At 32.4% G+C, this 26,905-nt stretch overlaps 2 protein-coding genes across 5 annotated transcripts in view; one reads left to right on the top strand and one right to left on the bottom strand.

Moving 5' to 3' along the window:
- The window catches only part of LOC140434852 (5-hydroxytryptamine receptor 1-like), a 1,076,278-nt gene that overhangs the window by 58,958 nt on the left and 990,415 nt on the right, over nt 1-26,905 (bottom strand). The gene's annotated exons all lie outside the window — the stretch shown is intronic.
- On the top strand, nt 4,631-6,048 carry LOC140433437 (uncharacterized). The gene is made up of 4 exons (XM_072521442.1): nt 4,631-4,859; nt 4,927-5,245; nt 5,305-5,635; nt 5,850-6,048. The coding sequence occupies exons 1-4, from the start codon at nt 4,670-4,672 to the stop codon at nt 5,934-5,936; spliced, it is 927 nt and encodes a 308-aa protein (XP_072377543.1). The 5' UTR covers nt 4,631-4,669; the 3' UTR covers nt 5,937-6,048.

The raw sequence follows: 26,905 nt of genomic DNA on the forward strand, positions 1-26,905 counted from the left end.
TTTTCTTTACGATAAACTGAATCTCTCGTTGGCCTGAACAGTGACTCTTGAAATATAAGTAGGAAAATATGACTTACAATATTTTGCTGCTTCAGCTTCTGTCAGATACACTAACTCCACAAAAACTCACTAACATTCAACACTACTGCTTGATACTCTTGGGAACCACCAGAGAACAATCCCTGTTCGTCTTACAGACTTGGAAAACCAACTGATTATCTTTTCTCTCTCCTAAATCTCGCTAAACTTTTTCCTACATACTTATCCCACCTTTTTCAATCTCCGCCAATCAAAACTCGTCACAATTCCCCCATTTTTTCATTTCGATAACAAACAAATTTTTACCTATAATTATAAAATTTCCTAAAACTTATTTACAAATAATATTTTCTATAATTCTTAAAAACTAACAAAAACCTCTTTCTAAAATCTCTTCTATTTGTCTCTAATCACTGCATTAATGTATTTTGGAAAACCCCGTTCAATTGTCTTTGGATTTCACTTAAAATTATGCGGGTCACTCAAGTATAACAAAGAAATAATTTATGCAAAGCTTACATTTTGTTTAGTACAGGTAATCCAAGAATTTAATAACTTTCCTTCTTTGAAATGTTTGTTGGATATTATCCTACTTATCTGAATTATTTTAATGTTTTTAAACTTTGAAATATTTTTAAACAAACCAATATTTTTCTCGATTTTACATATCATAACAATATATATATATATATATATATATATATATATATATATATATATATATATATATATATATAGCATAATTCACATTTTTTTTGTTTTTATATTAAAAAAATAATAACCTAGAGGGTAGAGGGTTACTTTTTTTTAAAGGCCGTGTAAAGAACTTTAATTGAAATATATATTTAAGAGACAGCTGGATTTGTGAAAGTGATCATCATCAAAATGTATTTTTTCTCTTTCGTGTGTTTTGTTTGGGAGAGATTGTACATGGGCAGGAGAAGATATCATTGATTAAGTGCATATGTACAAGAAAATAAAAACTCCAAAAAATAGCAAGAACAATATAAATAATATTTTTAGTTTCTCTGTGCTCGGAAAATCAAATATACACAAATAAGTTCGGCTTACAGACAAAATGTTATGCAGAACAAACAAGTTCATAAACACAGGTATACACAGAGCAAAAGAATTTAATATGATAATCTCATTTCAGAAAACTAAAACAATAGTAATCAGCAAAGAACCAACCACATGTAAAATATAAATTGATGTCATTAGTATTAAACAAGTAATGGAAATAAAATACATTGGAATTACACTGTCCAGCTATGGAGACCTGAACAAAGAAGTGAGGGATAAAGTACAAAAAGCAAATAGACTGGCAGGATGCCTTAATAACACTATGTGGCGAAACACACACATTAACACTGAGATGAATACAAGAATTTATAATGTTAGTTTAAGACCAATAATGACATATGCCAAACTGAGAGTCACGCAGAGAAAAATGGAGCGATCCATGTTAGGAATAACTCTGCGAGACAGAATATCCAACGAAGACATCAGGAGAAGAACCGGAGTGACTGACATCATCGAGAAGATAGCCAGACTAAAATGGAGATGGGCAAGACACATAGGCAGAATGACAGATGGGCGATGGACAAAGAGGTTATTTAAATGGAGGCCAAGGGAAGACAAGAGAAGCGTCGGTCGACCACCTACAAGATGGACTGACGATTTAAGAAGACTCAATAAAAACTGGATAAGAGCGGCGCAAGATAGACGGGGTTGGAAACATGAGGAAGAGGCCTATGTTCAGCAGTGGACTCTTGAGGCTGGATGACGATGATGATGAATGACATATGCCTCAGAAACAAGACTAGGCACAGCCACAACACAAATGCTGCTGGAATCGGCAGAGATAAGAATACTGAGAAGAATTACATGATATGCACTTGTAACGATTAAAACGTTACATTTTTGCTCTTATTAATTTCAAAGTACTTTCCATTATTTTCTGCTCGTACTATTTGATTCTCGTTGATAATAATTTCTTTTTCCTTTGTTTTTATTCCTATATTTCATTTCAATATTTTCCTACTACAAATAAATTCACCGATTAATTTCTAAAGTCCCCTCGCAGTTGTACCTGCGCGTGCTTTGTCATACAAGAAACAGAAACCCCACTACTAAATAATTTACTTGCATCAATCCGATTCGATTTACTTCCTTATTAAAATAAACCAGCAACCAACAAGGTAGTCAATAAAAATAAATCTTCGTGGTCAGAAACTTCCAACAGTCTGGGTAAGTTTAATACTTTGTTCTTTTTACAACGACAACATATTTTCATACATTAATCAAGAACATGAGCACTGTTAGTTTTTCTTATAATTTTATTATTATTTTCTTTTTACCTACACTTGCTATAATAATAATTCAATATAAATCTTACTAGCATGAATCATATAACTTTGCTTTTTCGTTTTCCATTTAATAGTTAATTAATCTATTAATTGCAATTGCTAATTCGTGAGTTTTGACAACATCAGAGAATTCTGAATCGGTATGCAGGTCTTGGAGAGAAGATCTTTCCGCTTGCCACAATTCTTGTGTTGTTGGACAAAACTCGTGTCATGACAAATTTTATATCGGCTTTTGTTTTTCCAGCCACCTGGTTTAGATTTAAGAAAAAGCACCTGGTTTAGATGTAAGAAAATTCACCTGGTTTAGATTTAAGAAGAAGCACCTGGTTTAGATGTAAGAAATGCACCTGGTTTAGATTTAAGAAAATGCATCTGGTTTAGATTTAAGAAAAAGCACCCGGTTTAGATTTAAGAAAATGCACCTGGTTTAGATGTAAGAAAATTCACCTGGTTTAGATTTAAGAAAATGCACCTGGTTTAGATTTGAGAACATACACCTGGTTTAAATTTGAGAAAATACACGTGGTTTTTGGTTTAAGAAAATAAAGGCATGGTTTTGATGCAGATAATTTATGGATCGAGTTGAGAAGAGAGCAACAGCAGGATCTCTTATGGAAGTTAAGCTAAGTTTCTTGCTTTCTTTGAATTTGTGTATAGATGCTTAATTCTCTGTTATCAAAACCTCAATTTTTGAATTATTATTAAATTCTAATTTATTATTTTATTAATTTATCAATTAATAAAGAGATGTGTTGAAAACCTATTTTATTAATAATTCCCGATTTCTCCAAAATTAATGAGTTTATGCCGACCAACACCCCTGAGGGGTTTTAATGTGCAATGGTTGAGCTAGACGTTACACAGTGAATGATCGAAAGGGAAGTGAAACCTTCCATAGAAGTATTAATCCGCCAATGTGCAAGTAGAATTGCTTATGAAAAGAAAGAAGACGAAGAAAAATAATTCTTAATTAGATACAGATTTAAAGGATCATTTTATAAAAGCAACGGTATTTAAAAGGACCTCTAAAAGTATACAAAATGAACAGACTACACTATAAACGGCCACCTACATTTGCTGTGATTGGTCACAGCATAAGGGGTGTCTATGCTGTGGATTGGTCGGCATCTTCATCTGATTTTTAATTTTTCAGGTTATGTATCACTCTGTTTGGCGCTTAAACATCTATGATTAGGCGGTTTTATACCAATTTGCCAATAAGCACACATAAAATTTTAATTTAAATTTTTGTCTAAAGACTTTGTTTTAGCAAGCAATTATGGATTCTGTCTATCCATCTACTTCAACAAGCCCTATTCCATCTACTTCAACAAGCTGTGAAATTAACTCAGGAGCCTGCCATCTTTGCAGCAAAATATTTAAAAATGTGGAATTACGAAATCGTCATATCAAAAGAATACATAAAATAGATATGTCGATTAAGAAAATTAATCACATTATTTGTCCCTTATGTGAACAAGAAACTAATTTAAAAAGCCATGAGAACTTACGAAAACATTTAAAAGAGAACCACCAGGTGAGTATTGAATTAATAAATTTTGAATTTTCTAGTTTACAAGAATATGAGACATGGAAAGACATGCAGAAATTGGAGACAAGTTATGCTAAACAGAGAGCAGTTCGTAAAAAGGAGTATAAGATAGTATATTATCATTGTAACAGAAGTAACTTGAATGGTAGGTCCAGTACTTTTTTACTTCAAATAATTGAAACTTATACTAATCTATATTTAGGATATAAGCCCAACTATAAAATTAGGACGGAGAAATCTGGTGGATCAATTAAAATTAAAGGAGTGTGTCCCTCCAGGCTGATTTGCAAACTGAAAGATCAAGGACAAGTTTCAGTCAGGTATTGGAAAACACATGTTGGACATAAAAAGTATTTATGTATTCTTTACACAAGTATTCTTTATTTTTGTTTTCATTTTAGAGCCCTTCTATATGCTACCTTTTCCACAAATCACATGTTTTAACACATCATGGGCTCAGTACTATACTAGGAGACTCAAATTGTTGGGGTTTTAAGTTATCTTTTTTAAATAAGAACTCAACTCAACTCAAAAAATAGGACGAATGATTACCTATTAAAATATACAATAAAATTTCAGTCTCTTACCATTAATTTATCTTTAATTATCTCTAAACTATAAATTTTCGGTAAACTATAATTTTGGGGTTTTATTTTTATTAGGAGAACAACATGATGTACTTAAAAAAGAAGATTTTGCCTTAGGATTTATGAATTCTGTCATGGAAGATAAATTAAGAGAATTCCCTAGCATAATTTGTATGGATGGTACACACGGCACAAACAAGAGGGGAATGGATTTAACAGTGGTGCTTATTAAAGTTGACAGGAATACAGGATTTCCAGTTGCGTTCTTACTGACAAACAGATTGGACCAACTAGTTCAAGAGGTTTTTTTAGGTATGTATTATATGAGTAGTGGCAAATTTATGATTAGTAAGTAAAAATAATTTTCAAAAACTTTTAGGTGCCCTCAAGAACAGAATGCAGACCGGAATTCATGCAGAACATTTTATGAGTGACGATGATGGAAAATATTATGATGCATGGGTGAAGATTATGGGCAACCAACCAAAAAGGCTTTTATGTACGTGGCACGTCGTGAAAAATTGGAATATTCAAGGGAAGAAGAAAATAATGGATCCAATTTTGAAGAAACAGATGAAAACTGAGATGAAAAGAATTATTAATGAAACAGATGAAGATAGATTTATGGAGTTGTGTAATAAATATATAATCAAATTGCAAGAGGCAAATGAGATAGATTTTTTTAATTATCTGACACGGTAAATAAATATATGAAATCATACATTTTAAGTCATCCTTAAGTATATTTTTTTTGTAGGTATTACTTTCAGAATGAAGAGAGAATCAAAATGTGGGCCCACTGTTATAGAAGAAATTCAGGAATCAACACCAATATGGCGATCGAATCATTCAACAACTTATTAAAAACAAACCTTCTAAGAAGAAATGCAGCAGTGAGAATTGAAAAATTATTGGACACAATCGAAGATTTAGTAGATATCAAAATGTGGAAGAGGATTATAGACATTGAAAGACCAAATGCGAACAATTATCAAGACAGGGTTATATCAAAAGCACACAAATTGGCAGAAACGATGAAAAACAAAGTGGAGGTTAAGAGAAATGTGAAGGTATATGGTCAATTTCAGGTAAAGTCATTTAGAGATCCTAATAAATTATATAATGTAAATATAAGGAAAGTATGTGAAAATGAATGTAAGACATTGTATTGTAGAGTATGTAAAATTTGTATTCATCGCTACCAGTGTGAGTGTGCTGAATATGTGGTGAGGAATACCTTGTGTAAGCATGTGCACTTGGTGAGAATGCATGAGGAGCGTGAGGGAACTAACTCTGTTTTAGATGATGCTGCAAGGTGTTTGGCAGAAACTTCAATTATCAAATCAAAGCATCAGGAGGAAATTAATGAGTTTGTCAGAGGGAAGGTAGAACAGACAAATGTGATCCAGGAAAACACCAAGCGATGTCTTCAAAAAGAAAATGTCAAAAATGTCGTAGACAGCTTAGATGACTTAGATGATGAAATTTATACAAAAGCACATGACGACATTATGAGAATTGCTCAGAAAGTAAAGCGTAAGATGAAGGGAAAATATCAGGAAACCACTAAGGATATTACAAAGAAGCGAAAAATGGAAAAGCAGGAATATTTTTCTTCTAATAAAAAAAGAAACTAATTAAAAATTAAATTTGAACCATTCTTGTAGCTCACATGTATGTTGTGTTTTTGTATCTGTATTGAACTTTTATCATAGTTTTATAGGCTTATTTACAAGAGAGTTAGTTAATTTAACATTATTATATGTTTACTTGATAAGTAATATAGTAAAATTTCATACATATATATGAAAATATGTAATTTTCATATATATGTATAAATGCTTAGTTTAGGCCTGAATTTTAAATTAGTGTTAAGTAATGTATTTGTAGACTTTTATATTAGAATTTTATTTTTAAATCGGGATGTACTGGGCCCTAGGCGAGGTTTAGAGGGGTTTTCCTTCGCCATTACACCAATAACGGCCCCCCCTCCTTTGATTTCCCAGATTTTTAATAAAGAATAAAGACATTTTAAACATAGCTATTTAGTGTTTTATTTGGTTTGCAATAGTTATTTTCAGTAAACATCTGCTTCATTTTGTTGACAATGATAATTTTTCATAGCACTCAATTCACAAGATATCTTTTTATTATCCTACATTTGTGGTGAAATCTAACAGAATTTAGTGTAAAGTTATAAAAAATGAAAATGGATAAACGTCAATTTGGATTTATGCAAGGCAGGTCTACAACAGCAATTTTTGTTATAAGACAGCTAAGAGATAGACTTGCATAGTATTATTAATCTTGAGAAAGCACATGACGAAGTTATAAGAAACCTACTGTGGTAGAGATTAAGTAGGAAAGGAGTGCCGGCTGAATATGTGAGTGATTTATGAGCAAGTAACAACTATAATAGTGTTAAAACAACTATTATAGTGTTAGAACGATTGCAGGTGAAACTGCCAAATTTTGTGTGAAAATAAAGCTTCATCGGGGTTTCGTGTTAAACCGATATTTATTCTCATGTGTGCTGGATTAGATAACTGAACCTCCTTGGTATTAGTAGAAAAGACTAGAGTAGTGGAGACAGGTCCTTGAAGAAAAAGTATTAAAATTAAGTAAACAAAATATTTAGAATATTCTTTTAAAGATGGTATTCTAAGTCCAGATAGTCATTAGCTTGGATAGACAAGAACTCCCAAAAGATGATAATTTTGGGATCGGTATTACCGTTTTATCTATAATATTCCAATTAAAGATAAACGAAAGAGGCAAATTGGGTGATGTGTGATAAAAAAGGTACCTACCAAGAAAACTAAAAGGTAAGTTGTATAGGACTGCCTTAAGACCGGCTATGATGTATGGTACTGAATGTAGGGCAGGAAAAAAAGGGATGAAGAGAAATTGCATTTTTCTGAAAAACCATAATCTCATACAAAAAGCGGAGAGATACTTAGTAACTGGAAGGGAACAGAAAAGTTTAGAGGAAAATAATTAGAGAAGCCGATCCCACATAGAGAAAGCTAAAGAGAATAATAATGTTAATGAATGTTCTAGAAATAAAAATAATAAGAGGAACATCTAAAACTTAATAAAAAAATTACCTAATCAAAAAAATTAAACAATATCTAATATAAAAAGAATCACTAGCATATCAAAATAAAATACACACAATTCAGAATTTAATTTTACCTACATAAGACAATAAAAGACAATACCTACATAAGATAATATAAAAAGTATCACTAGCATATCAAAATAAAATACACACAATTCAGAATTTAATTTTACCTACATAAGACCAAAAGAAAAAAAATTACATTTCTAATAAAACTATAATAGCCAGCTTAATCCTAAAATGTGAATATCATCCACTTTGTACCAATACCACAGTATACGTCAATTGTCTTTTTAGTAAACATGAAACCCGCCAATTTTTAAATTGGGACCCACCCACCAACCAATCACAGTAAACGTAGGTGGCCGTTTGTAGTGTCGTCTAAAATGAACTATTGGACTGTATGCTTGGCGTTTACCATGATGATGATGATGTGGCATTAACGAATCAAATTGTGTAGCTGTAATTGCCGATGAAACTACACATGTCGTTACCGAATTTCAGTTAGTCATTACAATATGGTATATTGCTTTCAATAGACCAGTAGAAGGACTTTGGAAATTTGTAAATCCTTTCGGAAAGGATGTCATTCCAATAGCAAATTGTATTTTAAATGAAATTAATCCTTTAATCAGTGACGCGCCAAATAAGTTAATGGTGCAAAGTTATAACGGAGCGTCAGTAATGACCGGAGGTGTAAATGGGGTACAAAAAATATTTAAAGATAAATATCCATTTGCAAACTATGCACATTGCTATGCACATGAAATAAATCTTGTTCTTGTTCTTTCTTCACTAGATACCTTAAAATAACAAACGTATTGAATGAGATATTGAGATATGAGATTACCAAGTTGATCACAAACTACACTTGAGTGCAAAATAATAGACTCAAAATTATTTTGCGAACTACGTGTCCTGTTTCGATCTAAAAAGTGTAAATTTAAAAATATTTAGTGTATAATCATTAAGCTCATTATTAAGTTTTACAAAAGTTTTGTTTTTTGGTGAATCAGATGACGTATTACAAACAAATAATGCAACATGTAGAGAGGGTGGTCAGAATTTGACTCATAAAAATATACACGCACGGACTTAACGCGTTCGGTTAACATCGTACGCCTCAATTTCCATAGCAACCCACTTCTACATCAGTCAATTAAGTTCGCAACTGCATTACAAATGGATACCACATCCGTCAAAACAGCTCAAGCGGTAGCATTATTGAGAGAAGACCTGAGCCAGAAGGCAGTGCCAAATAGACTGCTGTTTCCCGAGTGTATTGTCCGTACCAAGATACTGGTGATTATGTTCGTCGACAAGAAGGAGGCCGTAAACGAATAACAACGGAGAGAGATGATCGATTTCTTGTATCGAAATCCCTGAGAAATCGGCATTTGACTGGTGCTAATCTCAAAGAAGAGCTTAGAGAGGTCCGATGTGTAGTTACCAGCGTTTGGACAGTCAGAAGGAGAGAAGGCAGCCAACCTGACATCAAAAAGGGTCCCTATGAGTCCCAAGCTCAATGTGGCCAGGTATTATTCTCCGACGAAAGTAGGATCTGCTACATGGCAACGACAAGAAGCGTCGAGTCTATAGAAGGCCAGGAGATCTATTTGCTTAATGTTATATACGAGAAATTGTGTCATATGGAGGCGGTTCTTGTATGTTTTGGGCAGGCATTTCCATGGATGGAAAAACCGAGTTAGTTTTCGTGCCTGCTGAAGGACGTGGAGGAGGTGTAACGGAGGTGTAATCGTTACATAAGAGACATTTTGGAGAAACATGTGGTTCCATACGCGAGGTTTATTGGTGATGCCTTTATTTTACTGCACGATAATACACGATGCTATACCGTACGAGTCACCACCACCTATCTGACTGAGATAGGTATACCTACAATAAATTGGCCTACGTTGAGCCCGGACATAAATCCAATAGAGCACGTTTGGGAGGAGCGTAAACGACGGATCCGGGAAAGAAATCATGCACCATGGAGCATAATGGAATTGAGAGCTGCGCTTAATAATGAATGGGAAGCAATGCCTCAAGAATTTATTAAAAAACTCATCCGATCCATGCGAAATTGATTAGAAAGTGTAATTAGGAGTAGGGGTGGTAATATCAAATACTGAAAAATAAAGAAATTCATTTTGTAATTGATGATTTCTCTGTGCATAACGTCTTTCTTGCGTTAGTTCCAATGTCGAATATTTAGGAAACTCTGTTCGTATTGCATAATATTTTTAATATGCGTCTTCCAAATAATGCAATAACAGTTTTAGTTCAATAATTTCAATAATTAAGTTATTGTTTGCACATTACATCGTTTTATTTTCATACTTCTTACATTAAAACAGAAGGTGTTATCTCAAATATAGCTTTTGAGTCGATTCTTTTGCTCTCAAGTGTAGACGGAATTTTTTTCAATCAGGGTGAAGTCAATACAGTTTATGAATACAGAGATCAGCTGATACTAGTCATGGATATTTTAGAGAATGACAAAAGTATTAAATTAAATTTAACAATTAAGCAAGCCGGTGCATATAAACTTCGATTACAAAATAAAGATTTTATATTTTCGTTAACGGTTTTTTATAAAATCATGCCACATGTAGAAATAATTTTTAAGCAACTGAAGATGATTCATACTTAACCCATTAGGGCTAAACAAGATGTGCAAACAGTTGAAAAGACAATGGACTCTTAAAGTTACAAATAATTTGTTTTGACAATAATGTATTCTAAAAACCAAACAGGAACATACGCGATTTTTCTTTGCACACGTCTGCATAATTTTTTTCCACGGGGGTATAGGTATAGGCACTGTTTAACAAAAAATTAACTTTTTTCCTTTCTGTTCAAAATGACGTTAGTAAAAGTATTTAGGATATACAGTTTTCCAGATACGATGTTTTCAAAGTTCGCCACTCATACCATTTTTTGAATATTTTCTCTATTTTATCGTAATTGTTCTATAAGCTTTTCTACACAATTTTAGATATATACAGTGGTTCATTTAGCAGAAATAAAAATTAATTACCTTTAAAACGGTCCATTGCAGAACGATTAAGGACTAATTTAAAGCAAGATAAGGTTCATCAAAATTTTCTATTTTTAACGATTTGAAGTTTTACTAAATTTCTCATTGTAACTTTTTTTCTAGTACACTTAGGTATATGTATTACTAAATTAAAAAGAAAACTTATTTCCTGTACTATAAAGTAGTCTATTGTAAAATATTCTAGGACCAATCGTAACCAAGACATGATAAAATTCTGATTCTTGCAAGGATTTGTATATACCTAAATGTACAAAAAAAGAATACTTCAGTCGTCAGAGACGAGACTGCCACTGAATCTCTAAAAATCATACAAATAAGCCGAATTAAAAGAAAATTTTAAATTTAAATTTTAAATGTAAATTTTAAGACCCTGAAAAAGATGCAAAAAATTTGCTACTCTTACCTCCGGGATATCCGTTAAAACCCAGCCTCGTAGGTAGGAAGAAACGACAAACATCGATTTCCGAAGAATCTGTAAGCCGAAGAAAACGTTTCTCTCAGAAACAACGCTTGAAGCGACCAGTGATTTTGAATATCTGTTTAATTCGGCACACGTGAAATATTTTTTTTTAATTTGTATCAATTCGACGGTAAAAATTCAATAATTTTTAAACAAAGTGTTCTATCGACAAACATTCAAATGGGTTTTAAAGGTGAAAAGTGCAGCTTTCGTATGCAATTTTTGCATTTTACTGTAAATAGCAAAAATTGTTAAAAGTAGAAATCTTTAAAGAATCGTATTTAGTCCACAAGAAAACTAAGTTCCTGTACCTGGCTGTATACAATGTATCACAAAAAATATATTTAAAAATCTTTTATAAAAGGTATACAGTCAACGGCTAAATTATGGAATATTATCATTATTTCCCGAAATAAGTCGATTTTTGTTATAACATACCCATCTTATAACGTACATGGAGCAGGGATGACGTCACCGGTGTGGGTGTAGTGACATAACCGTTAATTTTTTAAATAGAAAATGGTATATTGCGACACTTCATTTCAAGGAAAATTTAATTCTCTATATAACGACATTACATTTTTAACAAAAATATTTTTTTAAGGGTACAAAAACAATTTTTTTAAATTTAAAGTCAACTAAATTACAACTAATGATTTAATTCATAATCTACTTTAAAGTAATCAAATTATGCATAAAAATTATTTTAAATGAAATGTTCGAAATTCCATCTTACGGTTGCTGCCATCACTTTCTGAAGTAAATACTTAGCAAAAATAGGTAAAAATAATAATGGACACAAAAAGTTATCTCATAAATACTAAAACTTTTTGTCAAATGTTAATTCAAGCAAGTGATAGTGGCATAGTTACTGTAATACTTATTGACGTAAATGTTTTGGTTTTGTGAATTGTCATCAGTTGCCAATTGTAATTTTTACTTTTGAATACTAAATTATGGCTCACCTAAATGAAACACAACGCATAGAAATATTAATTCTTAGCGGATGCGGAGATAAAAAAGAACACAGAACGAGGTATGCAATTTATTCAACGCAAAATATCCAGACAGACCCATCAGCCAATCAACAGTAAGTAAAATAGTCCGAAAATTTGGAGAACCTGGTCACGTTAAACATATTCCAAACGCTGGGCGTCCTGAAATTGAAGACAATGTGAAACTTGATATTTTATTAAATGTACATGACAATCCTCACAATAGTTCAACACAAATGGGTGGATATGCTGGAGTTTCCCAACGATTGGTATTACATATTGTAAAAAAATAAAAATACCATCCCTACAAAATTCAACTATATCAGGAATTGTGAATTGCAGTTAATGGTTAAAATTGCAGATATTGCAGTTAAGAAAACCCACATTGAATGACTGAGTCACACACGCAATATCCCCAGAAAGTAAATGTACGGGCAGGGATTATTAATGACAGAATCATTGGCCCTTTTTTCTTTAAAGAAAATCTAACAGGAGAACGTTATTTATTTTTTTTGAGAAATCAACTTATACCTGTCCTTGCTAACATGTATCTAAATGACAATAATCCAAATTTACCTAGTAAAAATATCTGGTTTCAACAGGATGGAGTAAAATAACCATGTAAATAATTATACATTAGTTAATAACGTAACCTTTGTTTTTAACCCAATTGTTTAAATTCCTTTCTTACCGTGGCCTAGTGTTGTATGTTAAAAAAAATGCCTTAATGGGCCCCTAGGCGAGAAGAGAGTGACCCTGTTTACCCGTTTATTGCTTTGTATATTTATTTTAATATAAACTCAGACAACCATTTCTACCATGTTGAGTCTGGCTGAATGACTAAAAGTCTATGCCAAAAAGAAAAAAAAAATAGGATGGAGCCCCTTTGCATTACGCACGTGAAGAACGTCAATTTTTAAATCATTGCTTTCCCAGGAGGTGGATCTAAAGACGAGATTTAATAGAGTGGCCAGCAAGGTCGCCGGATCTAACACCTCTAGACTTTTTCCTGAGGGGTTACATAAAATCAAAAGTTTATGTCAATAGACCCCAAAACTTACAGGACTTGAAAGAAGGAAATAGGCATGAAATGAGTCTAATTACTCCAGAAGTCATCCTCAATGTACTTGATGAATGTGTCCGTAGATTCGCATATTGTCAAGAAACCGATGGATGGCATTTCAAACATTTAATTTAAAATAATTATTATGTACAATTTGGTTACTTTAAAGTACATTATTAATTAAATCATTAGTTGTAATTTAGTTGAATTTAAATTAAAAAAAACATTGTTTTTGTAACCTTAAAAAAATATTTTAGTTAATGTAATGTTAAATTCTCGTTTAAATAAGGTGTCGAATTATATCGATTTCTATTCAAAAAAATTAACGATTACGTCACGACATCTACACCGGTGACATCATCCCTACTCCATGTATGTTATAACATGGGTATTTTATAACAAAAATCGACCTATTTCGTGATTTCCCTCAAAACTCGACGGTTCTCGAAATTATGATAATATTCCATAATTCAGCCGTTCACTGTATAATTAAAACACTTCATCGGGCTACATCACAGAATGTTTTTGGAATTAATATTTCATCATCAGTGTATCTAGATGTACATGTTTTGAGCCACTAAATACTTAGGTAACAAACCCGTTAAAGGTTGTTAAATTAAATTTAAGTTACATAATTTATTCTTATATACTAAGATGTTTAAGTTACAACAAGAATTGATAACATGGCAACATAAGACTTCACTGGAGGTGGAGTCAACAAGTCCTCGTAGACACTTTGTCTCAGGGCTAGCAACCTCCAGTGGAGTCTTCGTTTTCTAGAGTCTCCAATAGAGATTTACTGTAAAACACAACCAAATAGTCCTTTTGAAACTCATTGGAGTAGAGCAGCGGTTGTTAAAACAATGGTTAAACTCATAGAAGGAACGGGCAGAAATGCCCGTGGACGTGGACTTGCTTCAAAAGCGATTAACTATTATTGGTACAATTCATAAAAATAAGAGGGAGCTACCACAAAAATTTATATCCTCTAAAAACAGAGACATACATTCTTCACAACAATAATAATATATTGCAACAAACCAAAATTCGGTGTGGATCTGGTTGACCAGTTGTGTGCACAATATGATGTTTCTCAAAACTCTCACGTTGGCCACTGACCGTGTTCTTTGATGTATTAAATATATAAGGAATTAGTGCATTGTCCCTGTTAAAGGCTAATAATGGCACTGCATCACTCCCAAGAAGCACTTTTCTTCAGGACATTTCGTTTGAGTTAATAACACCACTGATGTTAAGGCGACTAGACAACACTCATACATCAAAGGAAATATAAGAAAAAATTTAATTCTTTTTTTAAATAAATAAGGAAACTCATACAGAATTTTCGACTCGAACTTCGGTCCTTCGTATTGTCATATTTGTGGACGAGCAAGGAATAAGAGCACAAGAAAATGGTGCAGCAACTGTGATCAGTAGACTTGCCCAGGACATTTAAAGCAAACATGTGTACATTGTGCTGAGATAAAACAGAACATGCAGTCTGAATCAGATCAAAATTTATATTTAGAATAATATAGTACCTAGTTTGATTTGTAACGTTTGGTTAGAAGGAACTTTGATTTATAGTATTTGTTTTTTAATTTTCATTGTTTTTTTTATTGTTTTTTTCCAATTTAATGTACATTCTACTTATAAAATAAAGCCAATTATAGATTACAGTATTAGTATTATAACCTCCTTAAAACAATAACACTATTTTTAAATAATATTGCTTTTACAGAGCTCCAGTACGTATGGATTACTGATGTAATCCACGCGTGTAGTCACCTAAGACAATAGAGCGCTTGTACTAGAGGATTAAAGTTACTACTACAATAAAAATAAAATATTGAAAAACTATTTTTTAAGTTAAGTTCAATTTTTCCTTATCGAAATATACAAAATTATATTTATATTTTATAATAATTAATTTACTAAAAATGAGTAAATTGTCTACAGTAAATTAGTATTTATTAAAAAAAAACATTAAATATATTTCACGGCAGAGGAGAATGTACTACGAAATAGGTATAAGATTTAAACTTAATTTAGGCCTTAATTAAAATATGAACACTTTGGCTTATTGCAACTCTGTACAACAGATCTCCAAATTACCGTCACCTGCTAAGGCGTACTTGAGTTTTGACGAAGCTTATCATGGAAACGAACACAGTATAGAATCAGATGTCAGACGTGAAGATTAATAATGATTTATGGACTTAAGACCATTCAAAGTCTTAAAAGTAGTTCTGTCAGGATGTATCTTGTTACCAGTACTATTCAATATATACGTTTAAATTTTTGTTTTGAATTAGCGCTAAAATACTGTTAAAGTCAACTGCATACCTATTATACCTAGGATATGGTAATTATTGTGAACTCCATAAAAAATCTGTCTAACATCTGTTAAATGGGATAAAGACAATAATATAAATTAGACATAAACACACCGAAAACTAAAATAAGCGGTGAAAAATGGCATCATATATCGGTGCTATAAATGACATGGACTTTTAGTTTGTATTTTCTACAATCAATATGACTTTTATGTTTTCACTAAATACTTAATATTTCAAAGAGACGCACTAAGAAACCATCACCTTTTTTAAAAATTCTTACTTTATTTCATATTCTAAAATTATCTACATGGCAAAAAACAAGTTAAAATATCACCAATATATATCTCGAATTAATACTAGTTTTTTTAAACCAATAATTTTCAGTATTGTAATTAAAAAAAGATTACAAAAAAATATAACCAAACTTGGTAAGCTTATTCCTATATTTTAACGACTACCTTTAAATAATCTCTTATCAAGGGTTCATTATTTGAATTATATATTTCATATTGAATACGTCCCTGACTATACCAAAGTTACCGGTAGTAGAAATCATTAATCACTGTTAGAAACAGTATTGCTTGTCACTGGCATGGCAGGTCAAAAGGAACTCGGGAAATAACAGATGTGGCTCTTTTTTAGTTCTTGAATAATCGCTTCTATATAATACATACAAATAACCCAATATAACGATGACGTAAGGATATTATTAGAAAAATATAGTCGATACGATTTTATTGGCATAAATCAGTACATTTGCATGGTTATATACAAACCTAAAAGTTGGGAAAATGCAAAAAGGCATAGTCTGATGTCAATGACCGCATTCCTTCTAAAAACCTTCTCGATTGAGTTTAACTATATTGAAATTTTTTTTCCTCTTTGACTCTTTAAGCTTAATGAATTAAGTCGATTTCTGTTGTATAGGTCTAATCTAACATGTTTCGCAGTCATCTTTTTATACTTTTCTTTCTTTCTTACCTTTCAATATTACTTGAGTTGTTCAAGTTCCTTATGGATTATTGTCTCTCTAAGCTATAATGATTTCGTAATTTTAGTGGTATTATCTATGTGCGGTCGTGTTTTTATGCGATTGATTACCTCTTCGTTAATATTGATTACATATTCGTTAGTAGTTTTGTTTCTTTGCCCAAATTTTGAATGCAGTCAGTCTTAGAACTTTACATTCCTTTAGTGCTTATGTCTTGCATCCGTATACTACTAGAGACTAAAGTCTACTTTATCAGTTATTTTATCCATTGTAAAGCATTGCCAATTTTCTGCGCCTATTTTTGTAACATCCTCGTCTACACCATCCTTCTGTCTAAGTTTTGGTCTACTTCTCCTACTTCCCACCGGCTTTAACATGAGGATTCATCTAAGAGGGATGTTGGGCTGTGATATTGCCAGATGTTTAGCTCATCTTGGTCTTTTGTATAAGAGATATCATGCCTGTAATACCAGATATCTGTATGTATTTGTGGCATTTCTTGTGTACCTCTAGGTGTACCTCCTCGTACAAATGTTGTTTTCACAGATGCCTCTAGATATGATTTTTCGTTCAAATATGAACAAGAGTTTTTCATCTCTCTTAGAGATGGTCAGTGTGTCAGCATTGGCAGTTGTGTTTCCAAAATAACACCTTTTGCTAGAAATACTCTTCGTTTGATTTCTTCCGTTATACAGTTGTGGTCATCAGGAAGCCTAAGTATGTGAATTTGTCCACCACTTTAAAGTTAGTGTTATAATTGGTGACCAATGTTTCTGACTCTGTTATTGGGTGGTAATGATATAATTTTGGTGTTTTCCTTATTTATTTATTTTTTTTGTTTGTGTATTAAACATTATTTCTCCGTTGTTTATTTTGGCTTCCCTAACCACCTTTTTGGTACTATTGGCAGTAGAAGGAAAAATCGAACGCCGAAGACCAATAGGAAGATGTGTCACCACACCCTGATAAGGGCTCAAGAAATGAGGAGGAGGAACCACCTTTTTAAATACTACGTTGAAAAGGACGCCCGCAAGCGCATCTCTTTGTCGTAGTTTCAACCGTTTGTTATTATTGGCCCTGTATTTTCACTTTAGAAGGAATGAGTATAGGAAGAAAAGAGTGTCAGTGTTGAAAAATTAAAGGTACTGGTTTTGATGCAGTTTAATAGAACTCTTCAGAGCAGCGGCAGATAGAGTAAAGATAGTGATAATGAGATCCAATCTCCGATTGGATCGAGAATATATCATATGGATCGAGAATTGAGCGTCTGTTAGTAAATATTTTTAAATATCTACTTTTATAGTCGAAATTTTTTTTTTATTTCTTTAGAGCTTACCATGAGTTTGCTCTGAGGAAGCCAAGAGGCAGAAATATGGATATTAGCGAATGGTGGTACGGTGTAACGAAATTAAACCATAACTTTCTATTTTATTGCTATTATTTTTTTTAATATGGCACTTTCAAGTAGTTGGTAGCACTGATGAAGTGCCAGGTGATACATCTTATCTCTCCTGTAGCAGCCCTTGCCTTTTACTTTCACATGTGCTTTATACTTATCCTCTACTATAATTATCCTATCCTATACTTATCCTGTACACATATTAGTACACAGAGTGTACTAGTACGTGTCAAATTAATATAAAAATCACCATTTTTATATAAAAATATAAGAAATGGTGCTTTTATAAGTACAAAAGTACAAAAATTTAAGCGTTGTGAAAAATTAAGTTTTTTAATGCTTATTAGATGAATACAGAATAAAAAGGAAGTTGAGTGATATATACTGAGTGACAAAAACACCTACCTATCTGTATCCGATTTCAAGAATTTTTGGTATACATCTTCAGTGTCCATTACCAGTAAAATGAAAAAGTTTCAGCTTGATTCATCAACTTATGTCATAAGCTGGTTTAATAATGTGTTGAGTATCCATGATTTCTTATACACTCATTGACAGGCTTGGGCCTCATTCTGATGATGTGGTCGATATCCTGTTGGAGTATCTCATTCCAAGCTACTGCAATTTAGTGAATAAGAGCTGCTAAAGCTCGTGGAGGGCGTCACAAATTCAAAGTGTCCCAGACACTGTTTGGGACAGAATGTTTAATGTGAAAAAAGATCAGCCGATTATGGTGGCTAAGGTAAACGGTTAATTTGATGTTGATTTATGATGTTTAACGATTCTCTGGTAACATGCGATCTGCTATTGCTCCTGCTGACAAATCTGGTTTTTGGATGGTGTTTAGATGTGAAATAAGACGAGGCTTTATTACTTTCTGAATATGGAATTATCCATATTGGGCAATTCGTTCAAATACAAGGATATCAAAACTATAAAGAAAATTCACTATCTGATACAGAAGAAGATGAGAAAAAAATAAATTTTAATGATACCATTATTTGGTAATTATTTTTTGTTGATTATTTCATTATTTATATTTAAAAAATCATGTTTTAACTTTTATTTGATACCACACTTTTATAAGAATCTTAAATAACAAATTAACATAACAGCTCAGGAAACGAGGGCACTCTGGGCAGCGGATTCCTTGTAGACCATCTCTGTCATAATATTCGTGTTTAGCAACCCCAAAAACTTATTAGTAATGACTTTTAACTAATTTTAAAAGAAAATATTATAAAACTCTAAGGCAGAGGTCCACCCTGGGTACCAGATAGCTCAAGGACCATCTTTGTTATCGTATTCGTGTTATTTGAAGACCTCGAAAACCTAGTAATGAGTGTCGACTGATTTAAAATGTAATTTACATAAAGCTCCAGGAAACGAGATTCACGCTGGGATCAGAGATCAGGATCAGGCAGCTAAACGATCGTCGTCATTATCATTATGTTTAGCCATCTCGAAAACCCCGAGTAACAAAATTGAACCCATTCCTGTCAATATTTTCATTTGCAAATTTTTGCAAATGAAAATGAACTTTGAAAATGAATTTTCCTTATGTAAAGAAATGCAATTTTAATTTTACTACCATTCAAAAATTTTCCTGACACCTACCCAAATTGAATGCAGAAAATTGCATAGCGATTCATCTTACTGCGGAAAATTGCTAGGATTAGTGCTCCGTTGCTTCGCCTACTTAGTTACAGCGAACTCTGTTACAGTTTACAAATTTTATTACCAAATATTTACCATTTTGATATAACATGAGGTACACACAAAAAGTTATTTACACCATAATTTTATTTTTTTAATCTAATTCCACTCATAAGGTATATATATTTTTAAAAGATTTTCACAATTGTATATAATATAATCTAATATGATTCTGTTTAAAAAAAAATTAAAACATTTTTGTCTGTATTTTTTAGAATCAACGAAGTTAAGAGTTTTTGTTTCCGTTGCCAAAAATATAACTGACCTAAAATGTTAATTTAGAGCTGACGTCCCAAAAAATTAGCACGTATTTTCTGAAATTTAAAAAGTTCGTCTAGTCAAACTGCGGCATAATAATTGTCACTCTTAATTAATTCCCATTAACGTATGAAGTAACTGTATCAAATTTTGCTAAAAATATATAGATACAGATAGTGATTGGATGCCAAGGTTGTGTAGGCAAATTAAAAGTTTTAAGTGCACATAAATATTTCTTTATTGTTGAATTTATTATATAACTAACAGATTCTTTTCCTAAATTTTTAATGTCAAAACGGCCTTCATATCATTATTAAATAATATTAGTTTATTACTATATATATATATTGCCTAAAGTTTTCGAAGTATGAAAATAAATTCTAATCACGTTAAATAATCTGCAATAAAAATCAGGAGTTTTATTGGAGGTAATTTAACTCCTCTTAGTAGGTTAGAATTACAACATAATTTCCAGTTCCGCTTTACCACTTTACGAGAACTTTAATCACCTGAATCGCAAGACCAACTTTTTAACATATACCTATTTAACAAAAGATAATTTAATATGATAAATATTAAAACTCTTTTTTTGTGCAAACTAAACTTTGATTACTTAATCATTATAATTAAATTCTATTTAGATCGAAACTTAATTCAAATTTTTACCACTGCACTTTCTACTATTTTAAAAGCAGACAGATTGATAAATTGATAAGAAATCTATAATTTGCATTCAACATGACGTACATCACGGCAAAAATTCTTAGTAAATTTAGTTTCTAGTACTCGAGTAAATAAATAAAACAAAAAGACGGTTTTAGATTTAATTTCAATGCAGGGCATCTGTCAACCGCTTATATGTATTTTAACCTTATTAGGTGTCATCAGAGCGTCATAAGCAGAGGCTCTGTACGCTAGCTCCCGCCGCCGGCTTGTCACCTCTCTGTACTCATTCAGTCCCACCACACCTATCACTAGCATTCAATGCGCGCTAGAGATGGAATACCAGTAAAAGTATAGAACAGCGTAGATATTGACAGAGGCGGACCAGAGTAATGATCTGGTAAAAACTCCAAACCGGACCTTTGAGTAGTGATCAAAGGCCAACCGCTCCGAGAGTTTAAGCTGGAGCACTAATCTGCTAAGAACTCCTAACCTGGATCTTGGAGTATTGATCTTGGGCCAAACTGTCTTACCCGTCGGCTATCAAGTATTGATTAGTCGCTCCTTATCCGTATCGAGTAGTGACCAATTCGGCCACTTCTAACCTAGATTAGTCTTACATGATGTTTGGTTACTGACGAATATTTCGTCCTTCCTAGTATATTCAATATTTATTTTTTGCAGGTATCAGCAGCGGATTGTAGGCACTGTCGATTAATTCACTAGCATTTGTATTTTATTTTATTGCACATATTATACAGAAGCTAATTTTATTTTGTTATGTATTTTGAACAAATTTTTATTTACCAGCTACCAATCACAATTACTCTCAAATCTAGAATACTGCCACTTATTAAGACTATATTATCAGCAAGTGAAAGACGAGTCAAATGGGAGCCGTTAATATTTGTACCTCTTGTTCCTCACTGTAATAATTTGAAGACATTTTCTAGGACCAGGGTAGATCACTTTGGAGATATAGTATCTTAATGACGTACATGTCTATTTATTTTAACTCAATCCCTTTTCATATCCCTATAGGCTAACAGAAAATTTGACACATTTTTTTATATTATGCAGATGATCAATGATGTTAAATCCTTTTCGAAACCCTGCTTGTTCTACTGGTTGATACGCGTCGCATTTATTAGTTAATCTATTGGTGATAATTGTGGTGACAAGTAAAATAAAAAAAAAGTAAAAATGAAAAAAGAGGCTAATTGGTCGACAGTTTTCTATATTACTATTATCCCCTTTCTTAAAAAGTAAAATTAATTCTACGTTTTGCCACGAATCCAAAATGCTGCATCCCTGCAAGAATTTATTGAACATGGTTTAGAAAGATTTTTTATTGACTGATACTCCCATTTTGCATGTAATTTGGTCTTGTCCTAAGATTTTTTATATTTCATTTGTTTAAGGGCTTCTGTATTTGTTTATTTTTGATATTTCTTGAATATCTTTAGAACCCACATTGCAGATAACCGTATTGGCAGCTCTTGGGTCAGGTCTAGTAGAAGTGTAGAGTCGTGTGTAGTAGTCCTGAATGTGCTTAGTTATATTTCTCTTTCACTTTTGATACTACCATCAAAACTTCACCACTTTAATGTTTTCGTCTTTAAAGAACGTGATCAAATACTATGGGTTCTCTTTGTTTAGGTGAATTATTAGCATATCTCTTCTTTAATCTCTCGTGCTTAAACCAATCAATGTTTTCTTAGTCCGTTATGTTCTTGTGGTTAATTTTATAGTTAAAATATGTATCTTTTATTGATTCTTGAGTATACTAATGGCTTTGCACCAATACTTTTAACCCGTAACCGGTGACCTTGAATCTTGCGCGCGCTCATGTACCGTCAAGTCACTATTGGTAGTTATTGCTATTTAGTGGGTATTCAGCTAGTGTATTGTGAAAACGTTTAAATTAGAAATCAGAGTCTTAAAGACTCCACTTCACCGTTAAGATAAGTTTTGTAATTGTTATAAAATTAAAAATTTTTGTCTAAAGCTGTTATTTTTAGATGGATTTGGTTCCTCGTACAATAAAAAAAAATGAATCCATTAGACAATAATTTTTAAAGTACCGTTTTAATATTCTATAATAAGGAATCATCTGACTTGGATATTGGAAAAACGAACTATTATGGAAAATATTGACAAAAGTGGGCGGTAAATGAACCTGTAAAGAATGTGCGAACTCCACAACATAATATAGTCAGGTATGGTAGGGTAATATTAATATAACCCTACCTGTATTAAAAGGTTCTGCTTTTACTCTACAAGATAAAGCCACTCCAGAAGATAAATGGAACTTTCTCCTCTCTGAAGCTATGATAAATACTATAGTGCAGTATACAAATATAAAGATTACAGAAATTCGAACAACGTTTGCTGTAGGGACACGAACAGATTTAAAAGATACGGATAGTACTAAAATACGAGCTTTGATGGTCCTACTAATATATACCGCGATCTATAGATCTAATAATGAATATATTGATGCCATGTTTATTGCAGATGAAACCAGAAGAGAAATTTTTGAGGACAGTTATGAGCAAAAAACGATTAAGTGTTTTAATAAATTGCTTGAAGTTTGGTAATGCCACATCTAGGAAAGAAAGACTAAAAGAAACACCAGCGTCTCATAATATTGGCCTTTTTTGAAAATTGTCAGTATGTATTGACCATTGTTATATACCATATTAAGTCCGAAGAGCTACGATGATTGCCCACCTCCGGAGATGGAAATTAAAGAAAAAGATTTACCATTGAAAAAAATACGTACATTGATGAGATGTTAATTGAATTTAGAGGCCAGTGCAAGTTTCGGATATACATACGAAATAAGCCACAAAAATATGGCATGAAACTGATGCTGATAACTGATGCTAAGACTCAATTTGCCTATAATGGCTTGTATATATCGGAAAAGGTTCGGATAGAATTGATCGTTCAAGTTCAGAAGAAAAAAAATAACCAAACCCACACAATCGAAAATTCGTCTATCAAAACCTATATTTGGCAGTAATAGGAATATTACTGTAGATAATTAGTTTTCTTCTCTTCAGCTAGTAAAAGAGTTACAGTCCAGAGTCCAGAGGTCTTACCTATGTCGGAACCATGAGAAAATCAAAACGGGAAATACTTTCAGAATTTAAGGCAAAAAAAGTTGGTTCTACAGAATAGGGATTTTCAAAACATGAAACGCTAGTTTTATATATTCCTAAGAGAAACAAGGCTGTAATTCTCATTTCCTCTATGTATCACTGTCGTGCTACGGATTTTGAGAGTAACAAACATGAAATAATATCATTCTATAATTCAATAAAAGGGGGCACTAGATGAGAAATGCACCATTTACAGTTCATCAAGGAAATCTCGACGTTGGCCACTGGCTGTTTTTTATCAAATATGAGTTGTGTCAATGCATTTGTCGTTTCTAATTGTTTCAAAAAAAATTTTGAACCTTTTATGAGGAAACGGTTTAAAAATCCTAGAAGCTTGGATATAAGAAACTCGATAAGAAGAATACTTGCAATCGAAGAACCAGTAAAATTTTTACCCGAATAAAAATTAGAGATTCGGAAGTATTGTTATTTATGCCTATCTAAACTTAGAAAGACATTTTACTTATGCTATGATTGTATACTGATCAAATAAGTATGTTAATATTACAAAATAATAGCTACGAAAAAAACTTAGGATTACATATGCTATTTATCGATTTTAAATAAGCATATGACTCCCCAAATCAAACGATGCTATATGAGGCCATGAGAACATTAGAAACACCAGAAAAGCTTATAAGGCTAGTGAGAATAATGCTTAGGAACAAAATGAATAGAGTAACAATGCAAGGAAGCTTTTCAAGACAGTTCACAGTGAATAGAGGTTTAAAACAAGGGGATCCGCTATCAACGAATTTATTTAACCTAGTTTTAGAGCAAATCGTAAGAAGATCAAATATAAGTACAAATAGGACTATTTTTAATAGCAGGGAACAGTGCATAGCGTACGCGGATGATGTGGTGATACTAGCGAGAAGAAAAAACATTTAGAAACAGTTTTCCAGAAATTTGAAGAAGAAGCGAAAAGATACGGATTAATAAAAAACCAAACAAAAACGCAATATATGGAAATTGGAGGAGACATAACAAATAATGACAAATATATCAAAATGAAAGGAGCAGAGACTGTCTATAGTTTTGAAAAAATGTCAGAGTTTGAATAATTAAATAAAAGATTACTGGAGGAAAGCAGAGCGCTAGGGTCACTAAATTCATTACCGAAAGCAAAAAATGTGTCAAGAACAGCTAAACTGCGAGTCTACGAGACAATAATCAGACCCACTGTGATGTATGCCAGTGAAACATAAATTATGAACCAGCTGGAAGAAAAGAAAAAATTGAGATCTGGTAAAGAAAGGTGCTCAGAAATATCTTCGGAGGAATAAAGACGACAGAGAATATTTGGAGAAGACGAACTAAAAAAGAAATGATGAGGATGTATGGAAAACCAGCAATTATGGAAAAAATACGAGCCCAAAGAGCTAGATGGCTTGGTCACATTATACGAATGCCAGAGAATCGAAATGTTAAAACAATACTGAAGGAGTGAGAAATGGGGAAAAAAGAAGAGGACGTCGACGTCCAAAGAAGAAGTGGTTGGAAGCAGTAAAGCAAGACGTCAGAAATAGACGTGAAAAATTGGAAAGAGAAAGCAAGTGACCGAAAAAATAGAGGAAAATAAGTTTTTAGAAGCCAGGGGCCTACAAGGCCTCTAACGTTGTTATATGTATGTATGATTGTAAAAAACCTATATGTTTATCATGTAGTAACAAAATATGCACAAAATATGCTTCAAAATAATCGTAACTAAAATAAATGTTGTTTAAAAAATTATTGTAGTTCACCTAATGTTAGAATTTTTTTACTAAATAAATTTGTTTATTTTTGCATAAAAATTAATGATTACTATTCTCTTAAACCTTATATTATTCTAAACTTCGCAAAAAAAACACTTTTTTTTAGTTAATGAGATTGTGGGAGGCTTGTTATAATAAGGAGAAATTTAAGTACTATCGTAAAATAGAGGTATTTGAATAACTTTTTTTTATAATACTAATATGAGCAAATAAAGTTCATGTAGTTGTAACTTATTTCAGTGAAATTTTTTCAAATAACTCAACCTTTTTTTATATTTTTTAAAAAGAAGTCCGTGGGACTTCACATCACGCTCAATGTAAGTTAAGTCTTACGTAGATGACCTTTTCAGATATGGCGTTGATTTCAGTTACCAAGTGACTTAAATTTTTACTAAAAAGAAATCTACCTCAACTAAGAAATTTTACAGCTTACTCCTTTACATATAAGTGAAGAATATAACAAAAATGGTTAAATACACTTTTAACAATAATCAAGGCCAGCGATCAATGATAGATTTTATAATCACAAATCGAGTGATAACACCGTCACAAGTATTTGATGTCAGAGCCCTAACATCTACTAACCTGAGGATTGATCACAACCTTGTCTTATGCAAGATGCTACTAGAACGTCCGCAATGAAACAGAAAACCCCCAAAGCTCATCGAAAAAAACAATATAGAGTCGCTAGTAACACAGAGTACAAAACTTCTTTATGAGAACAGGATTACCAGCAAACTAAAAGTAATCGAGTTACAACCAGAATGGGGAGTAGAAGATACTTTGCAAAAATCAGGAAATGCATCAACCAAGCAACAGAAGAAGCAATTGGAAAGCGAAAAATTAACACGAGGGCGATAAAACAAACCAAACCGTGGTTTTGTCAAGAGGTAAAAGAACTCTCTGAATTAAAACGCAAATGCTACCTGAGATATAATAGCACACAATCGGAAGAAGCTCTTGCAGAATATGTCCAAGTAAGAAACGAAGTAAACGCAAGAATAAAATCAATCAAAAGAAAACGTTGGGCTAAATTCACCAGCGACATGGACTACGACCTATATGGTGCCCAAAAGAAAGTATGGAAAATGCTTCGGAACAGAAAAAACTAGTTAACGAGTTCGTACAGACCAAGGGAGTACCTATAGATACATGGTAACAGCATTTTAAGGAGCTATATGAAGCTGAAGAAATGCTGAATATAAACAAATACGAAGCAGATATAAGTGCTACAATCAATGACGAAGAGATAGAAGCAAAGATCAGGAATCTGAAAAACAGAAAATCACCTGGAACAGATGATATACCCAATTAACTCTTAAAATACGGAGGCCCTGAACTTGAAAGTAAACTGTCACAACTATT

Source organism: Diabrotica undecimpunctata, chromosome 2, assembly GCF_040954645.1.
Source record: "Diabrotica undecimpunctata isolate CICGRU chromosome 2, icDiaUnde3, whole genome shotgun sequence".
Taxonomy (NCBI): Eukaryota; Metazoa; Arthropoda; class Insecta; order Coleoptera; family Chrysomelidae; genus Diabrotica; species Diabrotica undecimpunctata.